The sequence below is a fragment of the Rhodnius prolixus genome, unplaced genomic scaffold (genome assembly GCF_049639745.1).
Source record: "Rhodnius prolixus isolate KJV_2025 unplaced genomic scaffold, Rpr scaffold_7, whole genome shotgun sequence".
Taxonomy (NCBI): Eukaryota; Metazoa; Arthropoda; class Insecta; order Hemiptera; family Reduviidae; genus Rhodnius; species Rhodnius prolixus.
In genome coordinates, this window is record NW_027411582.1 from 5,283,425 (window position 1) to 5,303,879 (window position 20,455).

At 31.6% G+C, this 20,455-nt stretch overlaps 3 protein-coding genes across 4 annotated transcripts; 1 reads left to right on the forward strand and 2 right to left on the reverse strand.

Annotated features, from left to right (window-relative positions):
• Window positions 1-473: 473 nt before the first annotated feature.
• On the forward strand, window positions 474-2,506 carry LOC141446486 (ubiquitin-conjugating enzyme E2-18 kDa-like). The gene has a single exon (XM_074112996.1). The coding sequence runs from the start codon at window positions 636-638 to the stop codon at window positions 1,095-1,097; it is 462 nt and encodes a 153-aa protein (XP_073969097.1). The 5' UTR covers window positions 474-635; the 3' UTR covers window positions 1,098-2,506.
• Window positions 2,507-3,624: 1,118 nt separating this feature from the next.
• Window positions 3,625-5,717, reverse strand: Csl4 (exosome component 1 Csl4). Its single transcript, XM_074112995.1, has 6 exons — window positions 5,558-5,717; window positions 5,257-5,372; window positions 5,103-5,177; window positions 4,865-5,038; window positions 4,105-4,186; window positions 3,625-3,817 (listed from the first exon to the last, which is right to left on the reverse strand). Exons 1-6 carry the CDS (start codon window positions 5,577-5,579, stop codon window positions 3,717-3,719), a joined length of 570 nt encoding a protein of 189 aa, XP_073969096.1. The 5' UTR covers window positions 5,580-5,717; the 3' UTR covers window positions 3,625-3,716.
• A 3,445-nt stretch (window positions 5,718-9,162) lies between these two features.
• On the reverse strand, window positions 9,163-20,060 carry LOC141446468 (facilitated trehalose transporter Tret1-like). 2 transcript variants are annotated; one of them, XM_074112944.1, is made up of 6 exons: window positions 19,459-20,060; window positions 13,630-14,010; window positions 13,106-13,282; window positions 12,795-12,995; window positions 11,966-12,109; window positions 9,163-11,115 (listed from the first exon to the last, which is right to left on the reverse strand). In XM_074112944.1, exons 1-6 carry the CDS (start codon window positions 19,477-19,479, stop codon window positions 10,531-10,533), a joined length of 1,509 nt encoding a protein of 502 aa, XP_073969045.1. In that variant the 5' UTR covers window positions 19,480-20,060; the 3' UTR covers window positions 9,163-10,530. The 2 variants fall into 2 exon arrangements, with proteins under 2 accessions (XP_073969045.1, XP_073969044.1); XM_074112943.1 differs by lacking the exon at window positions 19,459-20,060 and adding an exon at window positions 14,379-14,529.
• Between the last annotated feature and the right edge of the window lie 395 nt (window positions 20,061-20,455).

A 20,455-nucleotide genomic window follows, 5' to 3' on the forward strand; every position in this document is an offset into this window, starting at 1 on the left:
TAAAACTACCGCTGCGAACCTTGCAAAATCTGAGGTACATAATTCTAGGACATTATTAAACTTTACATTATTAATGACGTGTAAACTAGTTTCTTTCAAATAAAATTATCACGATACATAATTTAGTACTTACCAAATAATATAGTATCAAAATGTCCTCTTCATTATAGGTATGTACGCTACTGCTACTTACTGAATCCACCAATCGAATGTGAATTTAATGTGAAGAAGATATTGAAGATAAAAGTCTTCAAAGATATTTTTATTTTATAGAAGCTCCACTAAGTATGGATAACTCAAGTAAATATAGTTGTAAAAAATATATATTTTAGTAATGAATGCAAAATAAATTAAAGGTGAACAGATAGAAAGACACTTCTAAATAGGGCTAATGTAGCGGCGCCCCCAAGATTTAGTAAAACTTATCCCACGGTTTTTTAACAGCAACGGGCAACATTGTAAACAATGTTGAAGTATATCCGAGTACTATGCAGTATGCAGTATCGAGGTTAGCCAGTCGTTCTCATATTATTTTTAGTTTGTTCATACTTGTTCCCCAAGTTTAATTGCTCTATAAACTAAGATCTCGTTGTTTTAATGCGTATGAAGTTTATTTAAAAAAACAGACTACAAAAATGGCTGGTGCCAGACGTTTACAGAAAGAACTGAACGATATATTAGGCGCAGGTATGAAATCATTCAGAGACATTCGTGTAGATGAAAATAATATGTTCCTTTGGAGAGGTTTAATCGTACCAGAGAATCCGCCATTTAATAAAGGTGCTTTTAGAATTGAAATACAATTTCCAAATGAATATCCATTCAAACCGCCGAAAATCAGGTTTAAAACAAAAATTTACCATCCAAATATTGATGAAAAAGGGCAAGTCTGTTTGCCAATTATTGGTGATAAATGGAAACCAGCTACAAAAACTGAACAGGTAATACACTCGTTGATAGGTTTGGTTAATGATCCGGAACCAGACCATCCTTTAAGACCAGAACTAGCTGAGGAATATGCTAGAGATAAGGCTAAATTTATGAAGAATGCTGAAGATTATACAAGAAAGCATAGTGAAAAACGTCCAACTGATTAGTTTTAGTGAACGTGTTATTTTGTTTGTTTTTTTTTTTTAAAGAAACTAGTTTTGTGTTCTTAATAATATTAAATACTTCTTCGTGGTTTGTGAACAACTTTTGATTTCTATTTTAAACTTTTTTTTTTTTTAATGTTCATCTGTGATATGATGTTTTAATTTCTTTTGTAAGAATTCTTTTATTTCTGGGAATATTTTTTTCATGTTTTTAATTATTAAGTCACAGTATAGAAATTATTGTTTTTAAAGCAAAAATTTATTTTGTTTGTACCTGATTTTCTCGGTGTTAAGAAAAAATAAATAAATAAAACTTAATCTAAGAAATTCCTTTATACTTTTTGCTGTGTGAAAGTCAGGTATAAACTTTAAACAATTGTTGTACAATTAAAAAAATCTTATTTTCTAATATTACCAATTAACATTTAAAAAAACATTCAATATGAAGTATTTTCTCTCCTTACACAGATAACTCGTGAAATTCGATTGTTGCAAGGTAGTGCCCATGATAAGGCAAGGTCCTAATTCGAGATTTGCTATGACCTTTCAAGGAAGCACTCCCTACTTTGCATATCCACAAGAGAAGTTTTTTTTTTTACTACCAAATAATTAAAATATGATTAAGTGCTGAGCATTATTCAATTTAAACACGGAGTATTGTCTAAAACTATCTAATTATATAAACTAACAGATCTCTTCCATGTTTAGCCTTACATTTGAGTTCGTAATCTCTTTCTCGTGTGACATCGCAAGGACACTTCCCAATATGAATTAAAAGTTCAGGACCTTTTTCTGGTCTGTACGAGTAGAAATAAACTAATTTTTTTTTTAATTCACTTTCCATTTACACTCCCATGTAGCAAAAGACTCACTAAAGGAACCTATTCAAGAAGTTGGGTCGAAACGCACCATAGCTCTAAAGAGCGTGGTAACAATCGTGTTATAAATGAAGAGACAAACCAATGAAGAGAATCGTTTTCTAAGGTGTTCCTTTCTGTTATTAATTTTTTGCACCCGAGTAATATTACTTAACTATGTTAATCTTTGTTGATTCAAAAAAAGTGCCTTTACGTTAAATATCTTCTTAGATGTAGATTTTAACATTTTTATTTACCAAGTATGTAAATTTTCAGAATTAGACATTATTAATGCTTTATTCCTTTTCTTTGATCAACTAAAAATAAGTGAATTAAAGAACAGGTTAGGCCCTTAAAACATTTGTGTATAAATTTTTCACTCTGTTTACGGTTTCATTACCTTCTTTTTTTTCAGTCTTAAATGTTGTGAATCTATTTATTGTTTAAAAAAATATGGTTTATTTATTTATTTTACTTACTCGAGTGGCACATAAAAAAGCATGTTTAAATCCGCTTCTTGCCAATCCAGTGTAAATTAAAGAGTTCATGAACGAATTCGTGCCGTTTTATTTCCTTTTTTTTACAGGCTAGTATTGACGTTGCTAATTATAAGATATATATGTAAAAAATATAGATTTAAAACATACAAACTAGTGTGATTGTTGGTAACAGTTAATCCTCGCATTTCTTGAAGAATGTTATGTCTAGAAGACGTAAAATTAAAGTTCTATCTCTGCAACTCTTCTCCTTTAGGGTTCAAAAAATGCTAATCACCTGTGGAGACTACACGACAGGAATCGATGACTCCTCGCACTGGCATCTGACCTACATTAAGGAGGATCTATTTAACAATTTGATCTATGTGGTTTCGTCCATCCGCGAATTAGTAGTGAACAGAATAGTTTTGTCACTGGAAACGTATAGGGAAGACTCAGAAATTGGGATCTCTGTTGCAGTACCTCATATTCGAAGTAAATAAGAATCAACGTGCTGCCAAATTTAGTGAGAACCCATTAGAAGAACACTTTCGATCAGCAGGAGCTCTTGTACAAATTGTAACAGATGAAAATTGATTCCTCTGTTATCTTTTTCCGACACTAGAATAAATTAACCTGTTGGAACACGGGGGAATGAGAAATTCACAGGAATCCAACAATGATACCCTCCCACATAGTGCAATTTCATTACTTTTCAGGACATGCAGAGGGAGGTCTTTTTCCTAAAAGAGCATTCTTATAGGTCATCCTTCCTGACTTACTCTTTTGTTTTATGAACTCATCGACTGGCTTTTAAAAGTACTTTACAACACAAAAAAGTTAAAGTGTTCACTTCTGACACAGTAATTTAATTTACAATGGTGAAAGAAAACCACGAATTTTCTTACGTTGAAGAAGCATCAGGGAAATTCAAGAAGTTCCTAGATGGCCCATTTATCTGAGCCCTCCTTACTCACAACACAGCCCACAGACTTGCTAGGGGTAGTAAATATAATAGCTACTTCTCTTAAGATTGGTTGTATGAGTGCCACTTACATCAGTCATTACCTTTAAAGCTGCAGTGACCAGGAGTCCATTATTACACAATTCAAACGTTTTACAATCAAGCTTGAAAGAATCTAACTCTCTGAAGATTAGGTCCCTTGCATATTTATTTGTCCTATAAGTAGACAAAGATTTTTATATGGGTCATTTGACAAATTTATTTTAAATTGTTATATATAAAAAATATTACAAAATCATTTTAATTCATATGATTTACAAGGAACTTAAGCATCTTCTGGCACAACTTTAGCCACTTTTCGAAATTCTTTCACGTAAGTAATCGGACATTGCATTTCAGTCCAGCTGACTGGGACGAGTTGAGCACCTACAACACATTGTAAACTTTGGTGTAAATAATATATATGTTAATATAACTGATATTTTATATACATATCAGTCGCTCATAGGTCAACCCTCTACAAACTAATGTGGCTCTGTGAAAAGGTACTCGAAACATGCTAAACATAGCTTTAAATTTTATGTCGGATAAGTTTGAAAAATTATCGTTTTCAGTTTAATCTTAATGTCACAATCAATGCCTATCTACTTTCATAATTTATATAAGTCTTAGTGTAAAAAATGCTTCTCTAATGTAGAAAAATGTGAACTCACCAGCTTCTCCTTGAGCAATTACAACTCCTAATTCATTTTCCGCAGTAGTTAATTGATACGATAGCAATTCCTTAATTGGTAACTGAATTAATGTTAAGGAGATAATTAGGCAAATCTGAAATTACGAAATAGTAAAAATTTCATAGTGGTTAAAAAATTAAAAAGGTTGATTAAAGTTAAGGCGGTGCTTCTCCTGCGCTTGTTAAAATCTATATAAAAAGGTTCAGTAAGAAAAAAACAACGTAAACAGTATTTTAAGAGAACAAATGGACAAATTTAGTGTTTTTCAACGATAGGTTTTTCATGCAGTTTTTGACGATCAATTTTTAAACAACTGCACTACCGGATAGTTTTAATACAAAAACAGTATTTATTTCAAGGATCTTGACTTTTTCGAAATTATCGGGTTCGTATGTGCCGTCTCTTCGTTTTAAGTTTCGCCTGGAACAGACTATAAGCTTTTTTTCAAACATTGCTACATCTTTTTTTATGCTGCAAAAACATATTTGTTTTTATACAACTATTGATCTTTTCTTTGGGGGGGGGGACACGTAGCCTTTTTCAATTCTAGTTTGTTCAGATTGCAGAGGAAAATACTAGCTTTATGCTCCTTTCTCTTACAGATGCACCAGAAAAACTAATAAATAACTTTTTCAATGTTATTTAAGTTGTAGTCGTAAATGTTTCTGAAGTTTAAACGTACTGGACAGAAGTAATGTATAATTTTCTATCTTCAACAATATAATAAAATAAAGGATACAACTCTAGCCAAGATAATGTCACCAGGCCTGAAACATTTATGTATTTCAATTTTCTCTTTATCCGTTGCTCTGATATCTTCCTTTTTAACTATTCCTCTTAATCTCTTCTCTAATGGAGTATCCCTTATACACAATATGTTGCATCTTATAAATCGTTGTGTAACTAATGTTACCTAAAAATTGAGATGTTATTAAAAGTTTTAGTTTAAAATTGTATTAGGAGTAGAAGAGGTTTACCTCGGCTGTTACTATATCCCCAGGCGTTGGAACTGTATTTTGCCCTTTGTTAGTTAAAACTTCTACGACAACTGACTGCAATGAAACTCAACATGAAAGAATAGTAACTAATAATCTAATTAATTAGCAAACCTAATACGACAAATTAACTTACACTTTCCTTTTTATTTAAGTTAACAATACCAGCTATTGATGCATGAATGTATCCTTTTCTTTCATAAGTACCTGGGCCTGATATATACTTATTCTCTGCTAAACATATTCGATTTCCTGTTATCAAATGCTTAATTGGATTATCTTTTTAACTTAGGAGAAAAATCCAATTTGACTGAGTTGAAGAAACCAGCAATAATTCAAGATTAGATTATCCATTTACCATTCTTAAAGAGCACTTTTTTAACTTACAAATTTTTTAAACTAACGTAATTTTTTATTTTTAAATAAAAAAAACCTACCTGGCAAACAATATATTGTCATTTTGCAAAAATTATGATAACTATTCCAATACACTTAAATGAAACTGAAACAAAGTGTCATGATTTAAGTACTCTGAGACGCCAATACTGCTATAAATTATATAACCTAAAGAAGGTTATTGATAACATGTTGAAGAATCGATTTTTCCAGCAATTTATGTAAGAATTGAAATTGTATAGAATAACAGATTTTTCTTAGATGTTAACTCTTCATCCTTAATTTAATTTTTATAAGCAAACAGATATTTTTTTAAAAAACATTCAAAAAATACATATCCATTTAAAAAAGATATCAGCCCAATCAACTATTTTTTATTTTATAGCTCATACAAAGCTATATTAAACGGTTTGGTGTGGAGATATAAATTTCTACTTCGCATGTTTCTCCGCCTCTTGCTGTGGAGGAATTGAGAAAGTACGAAGGTTTCACGGCGTTATGTTATTCAAAATGTTGTTACATTTTGTAAAATGAAACCTCGAGCTTGTTGGAGGGTCCAGTACGTTAAGTGCAAGCGTAATTTTTAAAATTGTAACGTTGGAGTTGTATTTCATATTTTTAACTTTACGTTCCTAAAACATTACACATGCATTAAACATACAGAACTTTTAAACAGAATTAGGTTTCATATTTTTCATTGATACACTAATCATTTTTTAATATTTTTTTTAAACTCAGAATAGTAATTTTTGGGTCAAGACTAATGAAATGCGTTCTACGACGGATGAAATCTAAGACATTATCTAGCACTGACCTAACATTTTCAAATTAACGATTTAATAATATCCACTATTTTATCATTAGGAGCATCGCCAAAGCAACGCTGATAAATGCTCACCGACATATCAGCATGTTGCCAATTGAAGTTCTGAGAATCATCAGCTCTATTGCAACGAAAGTGCTTCTGCTAAAAGCATATGCAGTCCTGAAGGAATTTTAACCGAATGTGATAATCCTTCGGGTATACTATTTTTTATTTATTTAGAAACGGCTTCTACCTTTTTTGCGCTCTAGTTCATAGTAGCCTCCTTCTTCCTTTTCATCTTCCATTTTATATTATACAAACGTTTCTTAAACAGGGTAAGCTACATTGCAGATCTAGGTTACGCACATTGACAACGGCTTGATATCATGCATCCCACAATACCCAACACGATCACATTATGAATCAGATGGTAGTTATCGGCATCTAAAACAAACTTATCACCTTTCTCTAAATGTCAAAGAGCCAAGTTCAAAGTGCAGATTTTATTAGTTTTCTGTTCTCTTCAGATTTTCGATGCCTTTTGATCACATCCTGTTTTAACACAAAGTGTACAATGATTTGTGGCTTGAGACTTGTACCATGTTTGAAGAAAATATAGCTAAGAAAACTTCGCTTTTCAAAATTTTCTGAAAGCTTACCTCAAAAATAAAAACCGCTTGCTACATCAGCTTTTCCCATCAGCACAGCAGTCTCCCTGGTATCCACTAGAGGGCGTAAGACCAACTGTCAATAATCTGTGGTGGAACGCTCGTTCAACTTCACTTTTGTTGACCATTTTAAGTATTACGTTCATACCAAATTTTCGATGCTAAAGTTTCAGAAAAACATTCCTTCAGGTGCAAAAAAAATTTAAGTCCGAAAATAGCCTGAACAAATATCTTCAAAACCAAACAAAATTATAAGTAGCTCAGAGTATAGTATAACTTAACGAGCAAAATCGAACAGGTTATTTTATTATTATTTTTAAAGTTATGGGTTAGTTGGTTTATTTAAATGAACTGAAAAATGTAATTTTAGTGAATTACAATGTATTTTTTTTTTTTTTTACGTTTATGACATTCAACCAGAGAGAATTCCTGAGATGAAGTCTCATTGTTTTTGTTAGAATTTTTTTCTTAAAAGAGTGCACTGGGATGACACGTTTAAAATTTTTCATTTTTATACGGAAGGAAACATTTAGTAAATATTGGATGTTCATAGAAAAAATGGCAAGAACCTTACTGGGCAAATGCAAAGAACTTGATCGCAAAACAGTGATCACAGCAAAATTTTTGTCTAAATTCTACATCTTATTTAGAAGAGGTGAAAATTAAGTAAATAAGAAAATAAGTTTTTAGAGCACAGTCGTGTTTGTTTTCACGAATGTCTCCATCTAGTAAAGTCAAGGAAAACAAACTAAATAATCCATTTTGGTATTGGCGTTCGTTTAAAAATCTATCAAGCAGATGTGTAACTTTGCTCCTTTAACCTATGTAATATATAACCTTATTTTTTGTAAAGTCTCTATGAAATTTATATTTTGTAGATTGAAAATAAATATGGTTTGGAAAAATCGTCTTGGAGAAAAAATATAGATATTTTTAAACAAAATTATAAAATTTTCTGGAGACTGAAAAGGTTTGCACCTTTAAATATATTTATGTCGCAAGAAGTTTGTTATTTTTGTTTTTCAAAATTATTGGTCCTTTTATAAAGCAGTAGAAAATTGAGAATTAAACATTATTATGTAATGTTAATGAAAAAATAAACCTGCAAAAATTATTATCCAAGTACATAATATTGGAAAATAGATTTTTAAACAATCTGCCTGAATACAATTTTAGTCAGCAAAGATTCCAATGGAAGTTACTACGAGGAGCTGTTTTATGGTCCGGAGAATGATTTTTGTTTTTCTGCTACGGGAGTTAGTATCCTATGGACCAAGTATTGGAATTGTTGCTTTTTTCCATACTCTAAGGATCTCCAGGATCTAAAGAGGTTGGAAATATTCTCTCAGAGCTTCGAATAAAGGCTGCAATTAAAATAATTGGTCCATTCAGTCCTGTATCATCACATCTCCTACCAAACTGTCCCAGTACTACATCTTATTTGAAGCAGATCGATCCTTAACAAGGTCAGAAATCTGCTCATCAGACAACTGATTATTAAATAAAATTTAAACTGAAAAGCTATTAGTGAAAATGAATTATCATAAAACATACTTCATTATCAATAAATCAATTATAACTTTAATAATCATTATTTTCTTCAAATGATAAACAAAAACCCATGGTAAAATTTCTAAACTTTCCAAAATAAAAATTCTCTTCTATCATTTACTTGAAAGTACAATGGAATCTTTGCTAAATTACTAAAATTGTCCAATAAGATTAGATAAATTTTTACAGGTTTTTTTGTTAAGAAATTTCGAATCAATACAAGTTCTTTTCAGTAACATTGCATAATATGTCTACTTCTCTATTTGCCGGGTTTTTTTTTTTCTCGAAAATACTTCTAATTGTGAAAAAAAAATCGAATTGTTCAACATTCCTGCAACATATGTACCTATATAAATAATTGAAGGTGCCAAACAAAAGTATACCTTTTTTTTTTTTACTGATGTCGTTAAGTACTGACTGCTTTGACTGATCAAAATTCACAAACCATTTAGAAGGAAACATGAGCTAATTTAGATATGAGTTGGAATTTCTGCGAAATAGTTTGAAATTCGAATGCTTACAGTTGCACACCATGCTCCAATCAACAAACCAGTCCTTAGTAATTAGAACAAATCTTTCATTAATTAATTTTCTTTAACCTACATGAAAAGACAAAAGCAAATAAAGATCCCATAATTATATTTATATAAAAGATAAATTATTTCCTAAAATTTACAAATTTACTTTTTGTTTATATACAATACATAAACAAGTTTTTATTTTAACTCAATTTACACATAAAAAATTGCTACTTGTAATTTATAGCTATTTACACAATTACACCTATAAAAAGGTAAAATTATCACACACAAATTTCACATACACTTAATTTTTTACAGTTTCTTACCTTAGCCGAAAGGCCAAGAAGCTAATTTTTTTATTTTTCAAAATAATAGAAATATATGTATTTCTATAGCTTTCATTACTATTTTGTTAAAAATTCTGTACAAGCTTATTATTTTATAAAAGTCTTTGGTCTTCCATTTATTTATTTTTTAATCTATAACTTTTATATTTTAGTGATTTATTTTTTAAATTAAATTAAAATAATTAAATAATTTGGATTTCTACTAGAAAAATACATAATATAATCATTATCATTATTAAAAATTACATCCATTTTTGGAGAAGCCGGATGTGATAGCTTCTACTTGCTGCCTATCATTACTGACTTGACTCATTAGGCTTCATAGACAAGGAATGGTGCAAAATTAATCCAAATACCATACCGATGTGTTAGAATGCTATATTGTAATTATTGTGTGTACTGACTTAACCCCACTGAACAAGTCTACGCTTAACCAATGTTTTATCTTTTAACATCATGAATGCCCTTAAGTAAGTGAAGAACATATAGCACAAATTAGGCTAGTGAGGAAAAAAAGTCCTTTTTTTTATGATTTCCTGATAATTTATGCGTGCTTGATAATTGGTTCGATAGAAGCCCAAAAAAGATCCGTGGAAGCTAAAATACACTTAAGCTGAAACCTAGGAACTAATAGTTACACAACACGAATAGTTACGAATAAGTTTAAAGAAAGTATGGAATGGAGAAATACTCTTGTGGTTCGCACGCGATTCCTTTATTCTCCCCTCTACCTGTCCCAGCTCGATTTTTGTGAAACATTGCCGATATTAGCTTTACTAAAAGGATAAAATGGACATATTTTAACTTCTACAATCTAATTTGATTTATATTCTTAGCTTTGATAAATGTAGAGTCCTTTTTCAGTGCAGTGCAACTCAAAAGAACTCGATCTCACCTTTACCCTTTTCGCCTTTTTAAAAGAAAAAGCTACCGAAAGCATAGATACATCAGGTATACGTATTATAATGTCCTGAAATTCCCTGCAAACAACATATGTATAGTCTTTTCCCACAGAGGCAACAAATAAAATCAAGGAAAATACTAAAAAGAAAAAGAAAGGTAAGTAGGGCATAAATCTAATGGAATTCACAGATAAAATGGACAAAAATGGTAACATTGGTGTCAGTGGCGTTTTTCACCACTGGCTTCAATAGTGGCATCACTGGACGAACTCGATGATCCGCCGAATATTTTCACTACTTCGTCCAGCGATTTACCCTTCGTCTCTGGTACGAAGAAATATACAAAAGCCGTACCAATAAACGAAATCACCGTAAATATCCAAAACGTAGTCGCAGAACCAATAGCATCTTTTACTATTGGAAACAATAGAGTGACTAGAAAAGCGCAGACCCAATTAAACAGACATGCAATGGAAGATGCAGGGCCTTTGATAGCTGGTGAAAAGATTTCCGCGATTAACATCCAAGGAATTGGACCGTAACCTATAGAGAATACGATTATGAACACTGAAAGACAGGCAATTGGTAACCAACCAATGCTGGTCGCTTTTTCTGGTTCGTGCGTCTGTATCCAGAAGAATATGCCAAGTACCAACGACGATAAGGCCATTACCAGGTCAGAGATGAACAGTAGCGGTTTCCTGCCCAGGCGGTCCACCATCAGGGTGCTGACGTATGTAGCTACCACGCTTACAGCGCCAACGATAATTGTGGCCACAGATGGGGCTAATTTGGATCCAGCACTCTGATAAAAAAGGAACAAAATGTTGTAATTAACTTAACATGATAATTTTAAAACTCTTGATTTTTTTTTAGAAATTTACTCTCAATATTAAAAAGAAACAATAAGTAAATAAGATTATTATCTAATAATAGCACTCTGCGTGAACCAGTTAGTCAAGAAGAAACTCTTGTAGATAGTGGTAGTTCAGTCAGTAAAGAATCATAAGGGATGTTATAAGATGCAAGATTCTGTACAAAGGGATTAGAACACTGAGGAAGAGTATTGTACATAAGGGGTGTTGAGATCTTTGTGAAGATTAATATTTGTGTTTAGAAAGATGAAATCTCCAGGATTGTTTGGTAACTTTCTTCAGAAAATAATAAATTTAGAATTTTATTATAATAGAGGGTTGAAATTCTATATTTATTTCTCCTAAATGTAGAATTTCAACGCGCTATTAACAGAAATCTCACCAAAACTAAGTGTTGCTGAAATAAAAGTTCAAAAGAACAACTATTCTAACATTCTTAGGATTAAAGTGATTTTGTTTTTCTGAAATTCTGAAACAGTCTTATCTTTAGTTCTTTTAAAATCGTACTTCAGTCTCAATTAAATTTTTTTTTAATACTTTTAGTACAGTAATAAGTAAATTTATGAATTTTTTCTCTGCTAAAAAATCTATTTTTTTGAATTAAAAAAAAGTTGTATACTTTGTTTATGATCGCTAACATTATAGCAAAAAAAAAGATGTTTTGTCGATTCAAAAGGTACTGATGCTTCAGTACGTTATCATTTAAATTTAATAGTTTTAATTTTAGTTCTAATTGATAAGAGAAAAAATCTAATATTTTAACATTTATTTGATACAAACCTGAAATATTTGTGACGTATAGAAAATGACTGCGTTAATGCCACTTAACTGTTGAAAGAACATTATACCTAGTCCAACGGCAAGACCACGTTTTGCTGCCACTGTTGTGAAAGCTTGTCTGAAGGAAAGTTTTTCAGCGGCAACCTAGAACAGATTAAAGTTTATTAAAAGACATTTCATAAAGTTAAATTTTAAGTGTCATTTGGAGGAGCATGTATTAAAGAAAATCGTATAGAAAACTTTTTTCGTGAAAATTTTTAAATAATGAAAAATCTTTTCATTAAACGGCACTTTTAGATCAGTCAATTTTCTTCATATTTGGAAATTTACCTCATATTATTTAGTTCTTATTATTTTCATATAGATGGTGAACTGATTAGTCTAGGAGAGAAGTTAAGCTGTCTTCTAAAAGTGCCGATTTATTAAATTTTACGATTTTAATGCTGCACTCTATTCATATCAATACATTATGAACTGTATGCATAACCTGAACTCTACAAGAATATCACTACACCTAGCTATTCCAATTTCTGGGCAAAGTTTTTTTTTAACTTGGATTGAACATGTGTTAGGTTTATCACTTTGCTTTCATTCGATTTTTTAGAGGGATGCTGTGACGTCAAGCTCCCTCCTTATGTATGATGTATTACATAGAACTAACCATCTTTTTCAGAAAAAATGAGATTTAGCACCAGATTTGTAATAAAGCCTCATCAAATATCAATATATAGGCGATACCAATTGGAAATCTCATACTTATGAAGAATGAAGTTTCGAGTTAATTTCACTAATTAAAAATTGAAAAAATAAATGGGAATCAAACACTTACCCTTTCAATAGTAGCTTGGAATTGTTCAATTTCTCCATCAATGTTGTATTTTTTTCCTCTAAGTTTTTGCAGCGATTGACGAGCCTTTTGTACATCATTTTTCATCAATAAGTAATACGGCGTTTCCGGCATGAATGCCATCAATACTGACGTTAGGATCGGGATAATGGCACAAATTACTGATAACCAATACACATCTACCTATAAAGTGCGAAGTTATACATTTATTTAAAGAGATTTCTTACCTATTGCCGATTAACTCATTCTTAAAAGCAAATAAAACTATTATTATTGTTATAGCTATTACATACCACGGCACCGATGACGTAAGATAACAAAATGCCAATGGTGATTTGAAGCTGAAAGTAGGTGCCAAGAGTACCTCTGATTTCTACTTCACTGATCTCGTTCGTGTACATTGGACAGGCGACAGAATAGGCACCAGAGGCCAAACCTAGTATCACTCTCCCAACCATCATCATATAAGGCTGCGAAATTGATAAATGTGTTATAATACTAAACACTTTCTGTTAAATACGTGTATTTAACTCTCATAGAATGCACAAAACACTGGTGTACTTTAAATTTAAACTTATATGTTTTAAACCAATATTAATTAACATTGGTAACACATATTTTAATAATCTGTTTTATAGTTAGTGGTTAAAAATATGTAGGTAAGTTCCAGCCTGAGGAACTTACTATTTAGTATAATTGTAACAAAATTATAATAATTATCATTAAAAATAGTTATTAATCTATTGAAATAATAATAAGTGAATAAATTTAACGTTAATCTGCACTAACAATATAAAATTACACAACCAATACTTACATTGACAGCCCAGATCATGAGGGCCCATCCAACCACGCTCGGAATTACTATCCCAATAATGGTTGTCCTCCGACCTATTTTATCAGTAATTGTACCGGTAAAAGCTGCACCAAATATAGCACCAATGGACATCAAGGAACCAATCCACGGAAACTCTGAATTGTTCACCTCGAATCCATATTGACCAGCTTTCAGCGGCAGCTCAGTTGGTGAAGTCCAGCCAAGTATGGTGCCCATTGCCAGTCCGCCGATGGTTACGATCAAGGCTGCAATATATTGAGGAACTTTGTACGCTTTAGTGCCATCGGACACCAAAGTCGCTTGACTTATGCCAACAGTCTGTCTCATCTTCCCCTGTAAAGGTACTTTCTCCTCTTCTACCTGGAATAATCAATAACACAAGCATTTAGTATCAGATTTTAAAGCATGAATAGGAACAGCTTCGGTGATTGTGGCGTCTTTGAAGATATCCTAGTTTGTAGCTAGATTACTACATTTTGAATCTATCTCTACCTTACTCAAGAAAAAATGGATGCTTTTAAAACTTGTATGTACAAATGGGCCTCAAGAGAGACTTTTCCAATTTGAAGTGTAGTTTCTAAGACTAAGGTAAAATATAGAATAGAAAAATATTTTATTCTAATATTCATTGTTCATTCAATGACAATCTAAATTTCCCAGTTCCTTTAAATCTCTCCAGATGTATAACGCAGTTCTTTTAAAAGATCTTAAAATAAAAAAAAAACCACTTGAGAAGAACATGTTGCTCCGTAATTGGTTTGTTCAGTGCTTAATAATTTTCCGGTTGTCATTAACGCGTAAAAACAACTAATAATGATTAAAAAACAAACAGTCGTTAGAGAACTAATTGCTACTGCTATCATTACAAAGAAGGTTGTATTTTTTAAGATAAAGGTTATAACTTGTATATCAGGTTGGACACCATTATCAGAGTTTAACAGGGAACTATGAAATTTATAAGAATAATATGAATTATTTGAATTATAATTAATAATTGTGAATTATACTATCTCCTTCTTCTTGTTGCGACAAATTAATTAATAATTGGTTTATTTACTTTTATTGTTATCTTATTAACACCAAAAGTTAGTCGTAAAATAAGTAAAATACATTATGATTAATATACAATTTATTTGTATGCAAATATTTGACTACAAAACTTTTTAAAAATCTGGTGTGAACACTCACTCACATGACTTTCTTTTACCGCGATTTACGGACAGAAATTTCCTTGAAGCATAAAATTTTTATGGAAATCTTTACACTAAAAAGCAGAAACTTAAATTCTCTTTAAAGGGAATTTAATCCATATAACTCCCAGAACTGCCTTAACAAAGACCCTCCAGGGCAATTGTTTCAAATAAAAGAATAGATCTATTTCTACGCAATCAGAGAAGTGTTCCATCTTTAAAAAAAATTCAATTCTGTGAGGTGGCCATTCTGCTTAATGGGGTCTGTCTAAAAGCTTATACCATAGTGATACAATTCGAAATGTCAAATTTGAACTTTTCTTGAAAGTAAAGTAAAGTAATGCCTATTTTGTTCAGGCGGGCTTTACGTACAGCTACCAAATTAAGTGTTGTGGACGGAGGCGTTCTAACAAACACACTTTACTATAAATTTCTCATATTAAACATGAAATAAAATCAAAGGCCGAGACCGGGCATCAAACCCAATTGTGGGCCTCCCCTCTAACCGCTTGTCTACCATGGGGCCTACTTTCCTTGATTTTCCGTGTTTAAGTTATGCCGAGCAAAAAAGACAAATTTCTAAAAACACTTCCTAAAACAATTCAAATTCGAAATAGTCTTTAATAGCAGAAAGAGAACGTAAATAGTGTTTATTGAACTTAAGCATAAAGCTCAAACTTGACATTCATCAGTTGAGCAGATCGTCACTTCTGGTAGTAATAATAAGTAAAATTTCAACGTGCATCGTTACTTTTTTTCAATTACATTTTAAAAGTAAGAGGTACTCCTGATGGATCCATCCATCTATTTGACAAATAGCTGAAATTTTCCGTTTTTTGAATTACACTCATCTCATACACACGCAACTAATTTTTAATAATTTTGTTTTCCACTCAGACATTCAAAACCCAGTGAAAATGAAAATTTACACGAATCAAGAACTATCTCTTGCAAATTGGCAAGAGATAGTTAAAAACGCATCAAAATGTTTGTAAAATAGTCTTGAAAGAGTTGTGGAGTGAAAGAGCGAATTGAGCATTGCGGGAAAAAGGAAATCCGTATTTTATAATAAAGGAGCTATTTTTATCAGAGAATGGGTGTAGCTCTGAAATCTCGACAACAGAACCACAGAGAGCAAGAACTCAGTGGTGGGGAAATGAACGTAGTAAACAACTCTCTCATAGTTGGTACATCAGATTCAGATAACAGTCGCTGATTACATAAAAAGGATGTACATATTTTTGTTTTTAAACTAGATATTAAGAGTGGAGTAGAAATAGATCCGAATTCGGTAATACAAATAATCAATACAAGATAACACATGTTTGTCTGAGAAGATATATGGCTCATTGTAATATTTTAAATCCTTTTTACTTTCTCTTAATCTTTGTAAGGTTATGAGACAAATTTTATGAGGTCTCCTGAGTTAGAAATAATGAGAAACCTGGGGAAACCTTAAATCTCTACTGTACAGATAATGTTGAAAGATAGGTTTATCATGTATGTCAGGAGTTTATATATAGAATATAGACACAGAATCAACTAATATTTTGCAATGTTAACTGATTTTGTAACAATTTCTGTGAACTGATACTTCGGCCAAATGTAAAATTCTTGAAACAATGGCCACTTGATTGGGAATTTTAACTAGGAACGAATGAATCAGCGCTGTTTTCCCACCAAAAAAGAAAAACCGTTTCCGCTAGTCATGGTAGCTCAAGTCTAATTTCATTAAATCAATGATGGGCTGAAATTTGGCTTCGAACCAATATCTGAAACACCTCAATCGAGTATTTAAATTAAAAAATCAAAGGAACACCGTACTTTTGTTATATAACCTATAAAGCCTTTTGCAACTTTTTCGAAAAGTTGGCGGGCTGCACCAGTACTGAATTCAAAAACAAACTCTTGGTCATTTCAACATCAGTACGAACAGTACTTTTTAGTTTCTATAAAAAATGTTCTGAAGTTAATTTTGTTTAAATGATTCCCCCTGATATACTGACACTTGATTCACCATTCAGCTACCTTAATCATTCAGTCTCTTTTCATTCTGTAATAAAATATTTAGAACAAAGAGATGTATGTGTCGACTATTTTCTATCTATTTGTTACAAGTAAGTAAAAAGAAGCGCGTTTTACTAAATGTGATAATTTTTACATTCTATTATACTATTTCATTAAGTACGGGCAACGTAACAATCTGCAGCCGATTGTAATAAGGAATTTAAAGGTTTATTGAACTACACTGTGAAGAAACTTGGGTTTGGATCAAAGAAAACCACGCACTGTTAAAAAAAAATCTACAAACTTGAAAAAATAAAATAAATCGATTCAGTAAATTGACGCTACAAGTTGGCTGATTTTTGTCTATAAGTTTAGTGACCAGACCCGACGGAGACATCTAAACCAGTTATCTAATTCAAATATACGGCTTTTTTTTTTAGTTTTTTAATTATGTGGGCCAAACATAGAAGAGAGTGAGAGAGGGGGAGGTCCAATTTGTAAAAGTCTTTTTCTTTTTTTTACTCAAGGGGATTTCAGAACCGTCATTTCCGAGGTTAAATTCGAAAATTAGACCAATCGCAACACGTCCTCTCATCAAGAACAGCAAGAGGAAATAAAGTCACAATCTGTAGTAACTGAATCTTGTCTGAGGCCTGCCTTTATTCTATCTGACTCCGCCCACCTTGGAAGCGTTCATTATCAGACCTCAGTTGATAATTTATTGACATTTTATCTCCTGGATAATAAATAGATAATTACTTATAAATCTATTACAATAATTAACTTAGAATTATGCCTTCCTCGAATGGTTTTTCCTTATTACAACAACTAATTATTTACTACTGCGCATAAACCTAGTGCCTTCTGCGGTTATTACAACATACTACTACAGATGTGTAACTAAATCTAACGCGCCAGTGTCATCAAAGTTACAAAATAAACACCAAACTTTAATTCTGACAGTGATAGCAAGATGGTAAAACAAGTGCTTTTTATTTTCTCTCACTACCAACTTATCCAGTTTTCTGTATTGAGTTACACAATGTAAACTTAAGTTTTGAGATCTATCTAGTAAGTTCAAAAAAGTAGTTTTTAAAAACGAAAAATTGCAGAAAGTACTGGATTGGTATAATTTATCGCTCTATTCTTAAAACGGGTTGTTAAAATTTCGAGTTAGAAGGCGATCGGCTCCTACGATTTTTGATTTGTAACGTTTTTCTTGGAAATGAATTCTAGGGCATTCTGGGGGGGGAGAGATTGGAATAAACTATCTTCTCTAATGTTAAGTTTTAATGCAATGTTCGGTTTAACAAACTGACAAAATTAGTAAAAAATAAGTATGATTCAAATATTCGGAGATAACAAAAAAAAAAAAAAGGCATGAGTTAGAATCTTGAGAAATGTCACGTTTGAGTGATTAGACAAGATTACGCCTTTCTCCGGAACGCGGAGACTCAACGGTATGCCTATCTTAAGATTTAACTAATTTTTACCATCATGTTGATTGTTAAAAAAAAAAAAAAAATAAAAAGAAATATTTTGTTTCATTGCAACCTTTGCATTACGATACGAGAACTTTGGCACTTCGAGACCAGAGGAGATGGTACAACAAATACAGTTGAAAGGAAACTCCCCTGGAATGGAAAACAGAGAGGTTTCCGAGGAAAACTTAATTTCGTAAAATGGACACTTTCCCAATACTTCTTCTATCAGAAGGAAAGGAAAGCAAAAAAAGCAAATTTCGCAGGAATCTTGAGTGCAAGATAGATGGAGAAACAAATTACTGTGTGTACATGAAAAATTGTTAATAATTCTTTCTAAGAAAAGGAAAGAAAAAATAAACTGATATTTCCGTTTAAGGAATTTCGTGCAAACTTTCCTGTTTGGGTTATCCTGATGAAACGGAAGTATCATCTACGGCTATTTCTCGAAACCATGAGTAAACGAAATATTTGAACTTACTACTGAATATTTAATTTTAGAAATATTCTAAACACTTGATAATCATATAGGTGCCTATGCATTTGGAAATTTATTTTCCTTAAAAAAATTACCGAACAGAAAATACTGTAATACCATTCTGGGTGAGGGAAGTGATCAGTATTGCCAATAAAGTGCCATTACACTGGAAAATACAGTCCAGTCGATTTATATATTATTAATGAGGGTTAAATATGTTGCTTAATGCTTGAATTGTGTTTTAAATAAATAGCCTAAATAATTATAACTTTAATTTTTGTATAAAAGTAAATTTTTTGAGCTGTTCTCGGGGAAAAATTGGAATCATTTCAGAGTAAAACCTTTACAATAACACAAGAGTGTAATATTATTCAAAAATCGGAGGGAAGAAAACGGTATGAATCAGAGAATCATGGAATGTTCACACAACAGATTTTTTCCCGACGATCTCAAAACCAGTGGAAACACAAAATTGAAAATCTACTGACTGTACAATATCCTCTTAGGAGGGTAAAAATCATTTAACTCACTACTGAGACAAATCGACAATAAAGGAAAATAACACTTCAACAAAAAACCGATAATTTTAAAAAATAATTTTAAAACCCTACTAAATATAGAAAACAAAAAATAAAAACGAACAAAAACTTACAGCAGTCTTTTTCGTTTCCATGATGCTGATTTTCGCCGGAAAATACGTTGTTCAAAAAAGGAAAATCGAATCCAAAACAACGCTCCGTGATAGTGACCACTTCCACAGCAAATACACACACAGAATGTTTTCTATCAACAAGCCTGCTAGACTTTTCATCCCCACCAAGCCTCTAAAATCTTCTTTTTTTTTTTTTGAGAAGGGAATTTTGTTTGAAGGTTAAAAACTGGTTACACTTCTGTCTGAGTACTCATAACAAATATTATTAAATTTATTCCCTACATCTTTTCAAGAGGATTTAGCACGTCTGTTTCTATTTTTTAAAGGAGGGTTCTCATTAAAAAAATCAAAATAAAGTCTCTTGAGGTTTCAGAATCCACGTAATCAACAGCTGGTTAGAAAAAAAGATAAGAGAATATGACCAATGTAAATACGTCTTTTAAACCCTCTAGTCGCAATATATTTTTCCTACTTGGCCAAAAACTCTATCTAGGAACTTCACATTCAATCCTTTTTTAATAATAAATAGTTCAATATCCAATATCACTCTATATCCTGAAGAAGAGATTCGGGTACAAAAGATGCTAATGCTTTCAGAATTACGTATAAATCATTGAGAAATACCCTAACATGCCAAGTAACAGGCATATCCCTCTACTCCGCTCCCTCTTACACACTATCTCTCTCAGGGTGTGCACGTGGGCGCCTGCACGTATGCGAGAGTCTGTAAACGACACAACTAAAAAAAAATCTCCCAAAATTCTAACATGATATCTCGCTTAATTACCACTAGCGAACCGACAAGTTTGTAAATGTTGATGATGGAATATTATTTAATGCTGCCAATAATAAAATTATTATTATTTTTTATCCTAGAATCAACAAATAAAAAAGAATTTAAACTAAGAACTGAACAAAAACAATTAATTTATTAACTATTTTGTTTTTTCTAAGAGAAAAGATCACAACAAAATAAGTTTTATATCACTAATTTGAT

Excerpts from the sequence above, each read along its gene's own strand:
- LOC141446486 (XM_074112996.1), top strand. The coding sequence starts at position 636 with ATGGCTGGTGCCAGACGTTTACAGAAAGAACTGAACGATATATTAGGC.
- Csl4 (XM_074112995.1), bottom strand. The coding sequence starts at position 5,579 with ATGACAATATATTGTTTGCCAG. Across the intron at positions 5,039-5,102 it reads GGGATATAGTAACAGCCGAG|GTAACATTAGTTACACAACG; the intron begins GTAAACCTCTTC and ends CTCAATTTTTAG. Across the intron at positions 3,818-4,104 it reads AATTGCTCAAGGAGAAGCTG|GTGCTCAACTCGTCCCAGTC; the intron begins GTGAGTTCACAT and ends AATGTGTTGTAG.
- LOC141446468 (XM_074112943.1), bottom strand. The coding sequence starts at position 14,513 with ATGATAGCAGTAGCAATTAGTTCTCTAACGACTGTTTGTTTTTTAATC. Across the intron at positions 12,996-13,105 it reads CTTACGTCATCGGTGCCGTG|GTAGATGTGTATTGGTTATC; the intron begins GTATGTAATAGC and ends CGCACTTTATAG. Across the intron at positions 12,110-12,794 it reads TCCAAGCTACTATTGAAAGG|GTTGCCGCTGAAAAACTTTC; the intron begins GTAAGTGTTTGA and ends AATCTGTTCTAG.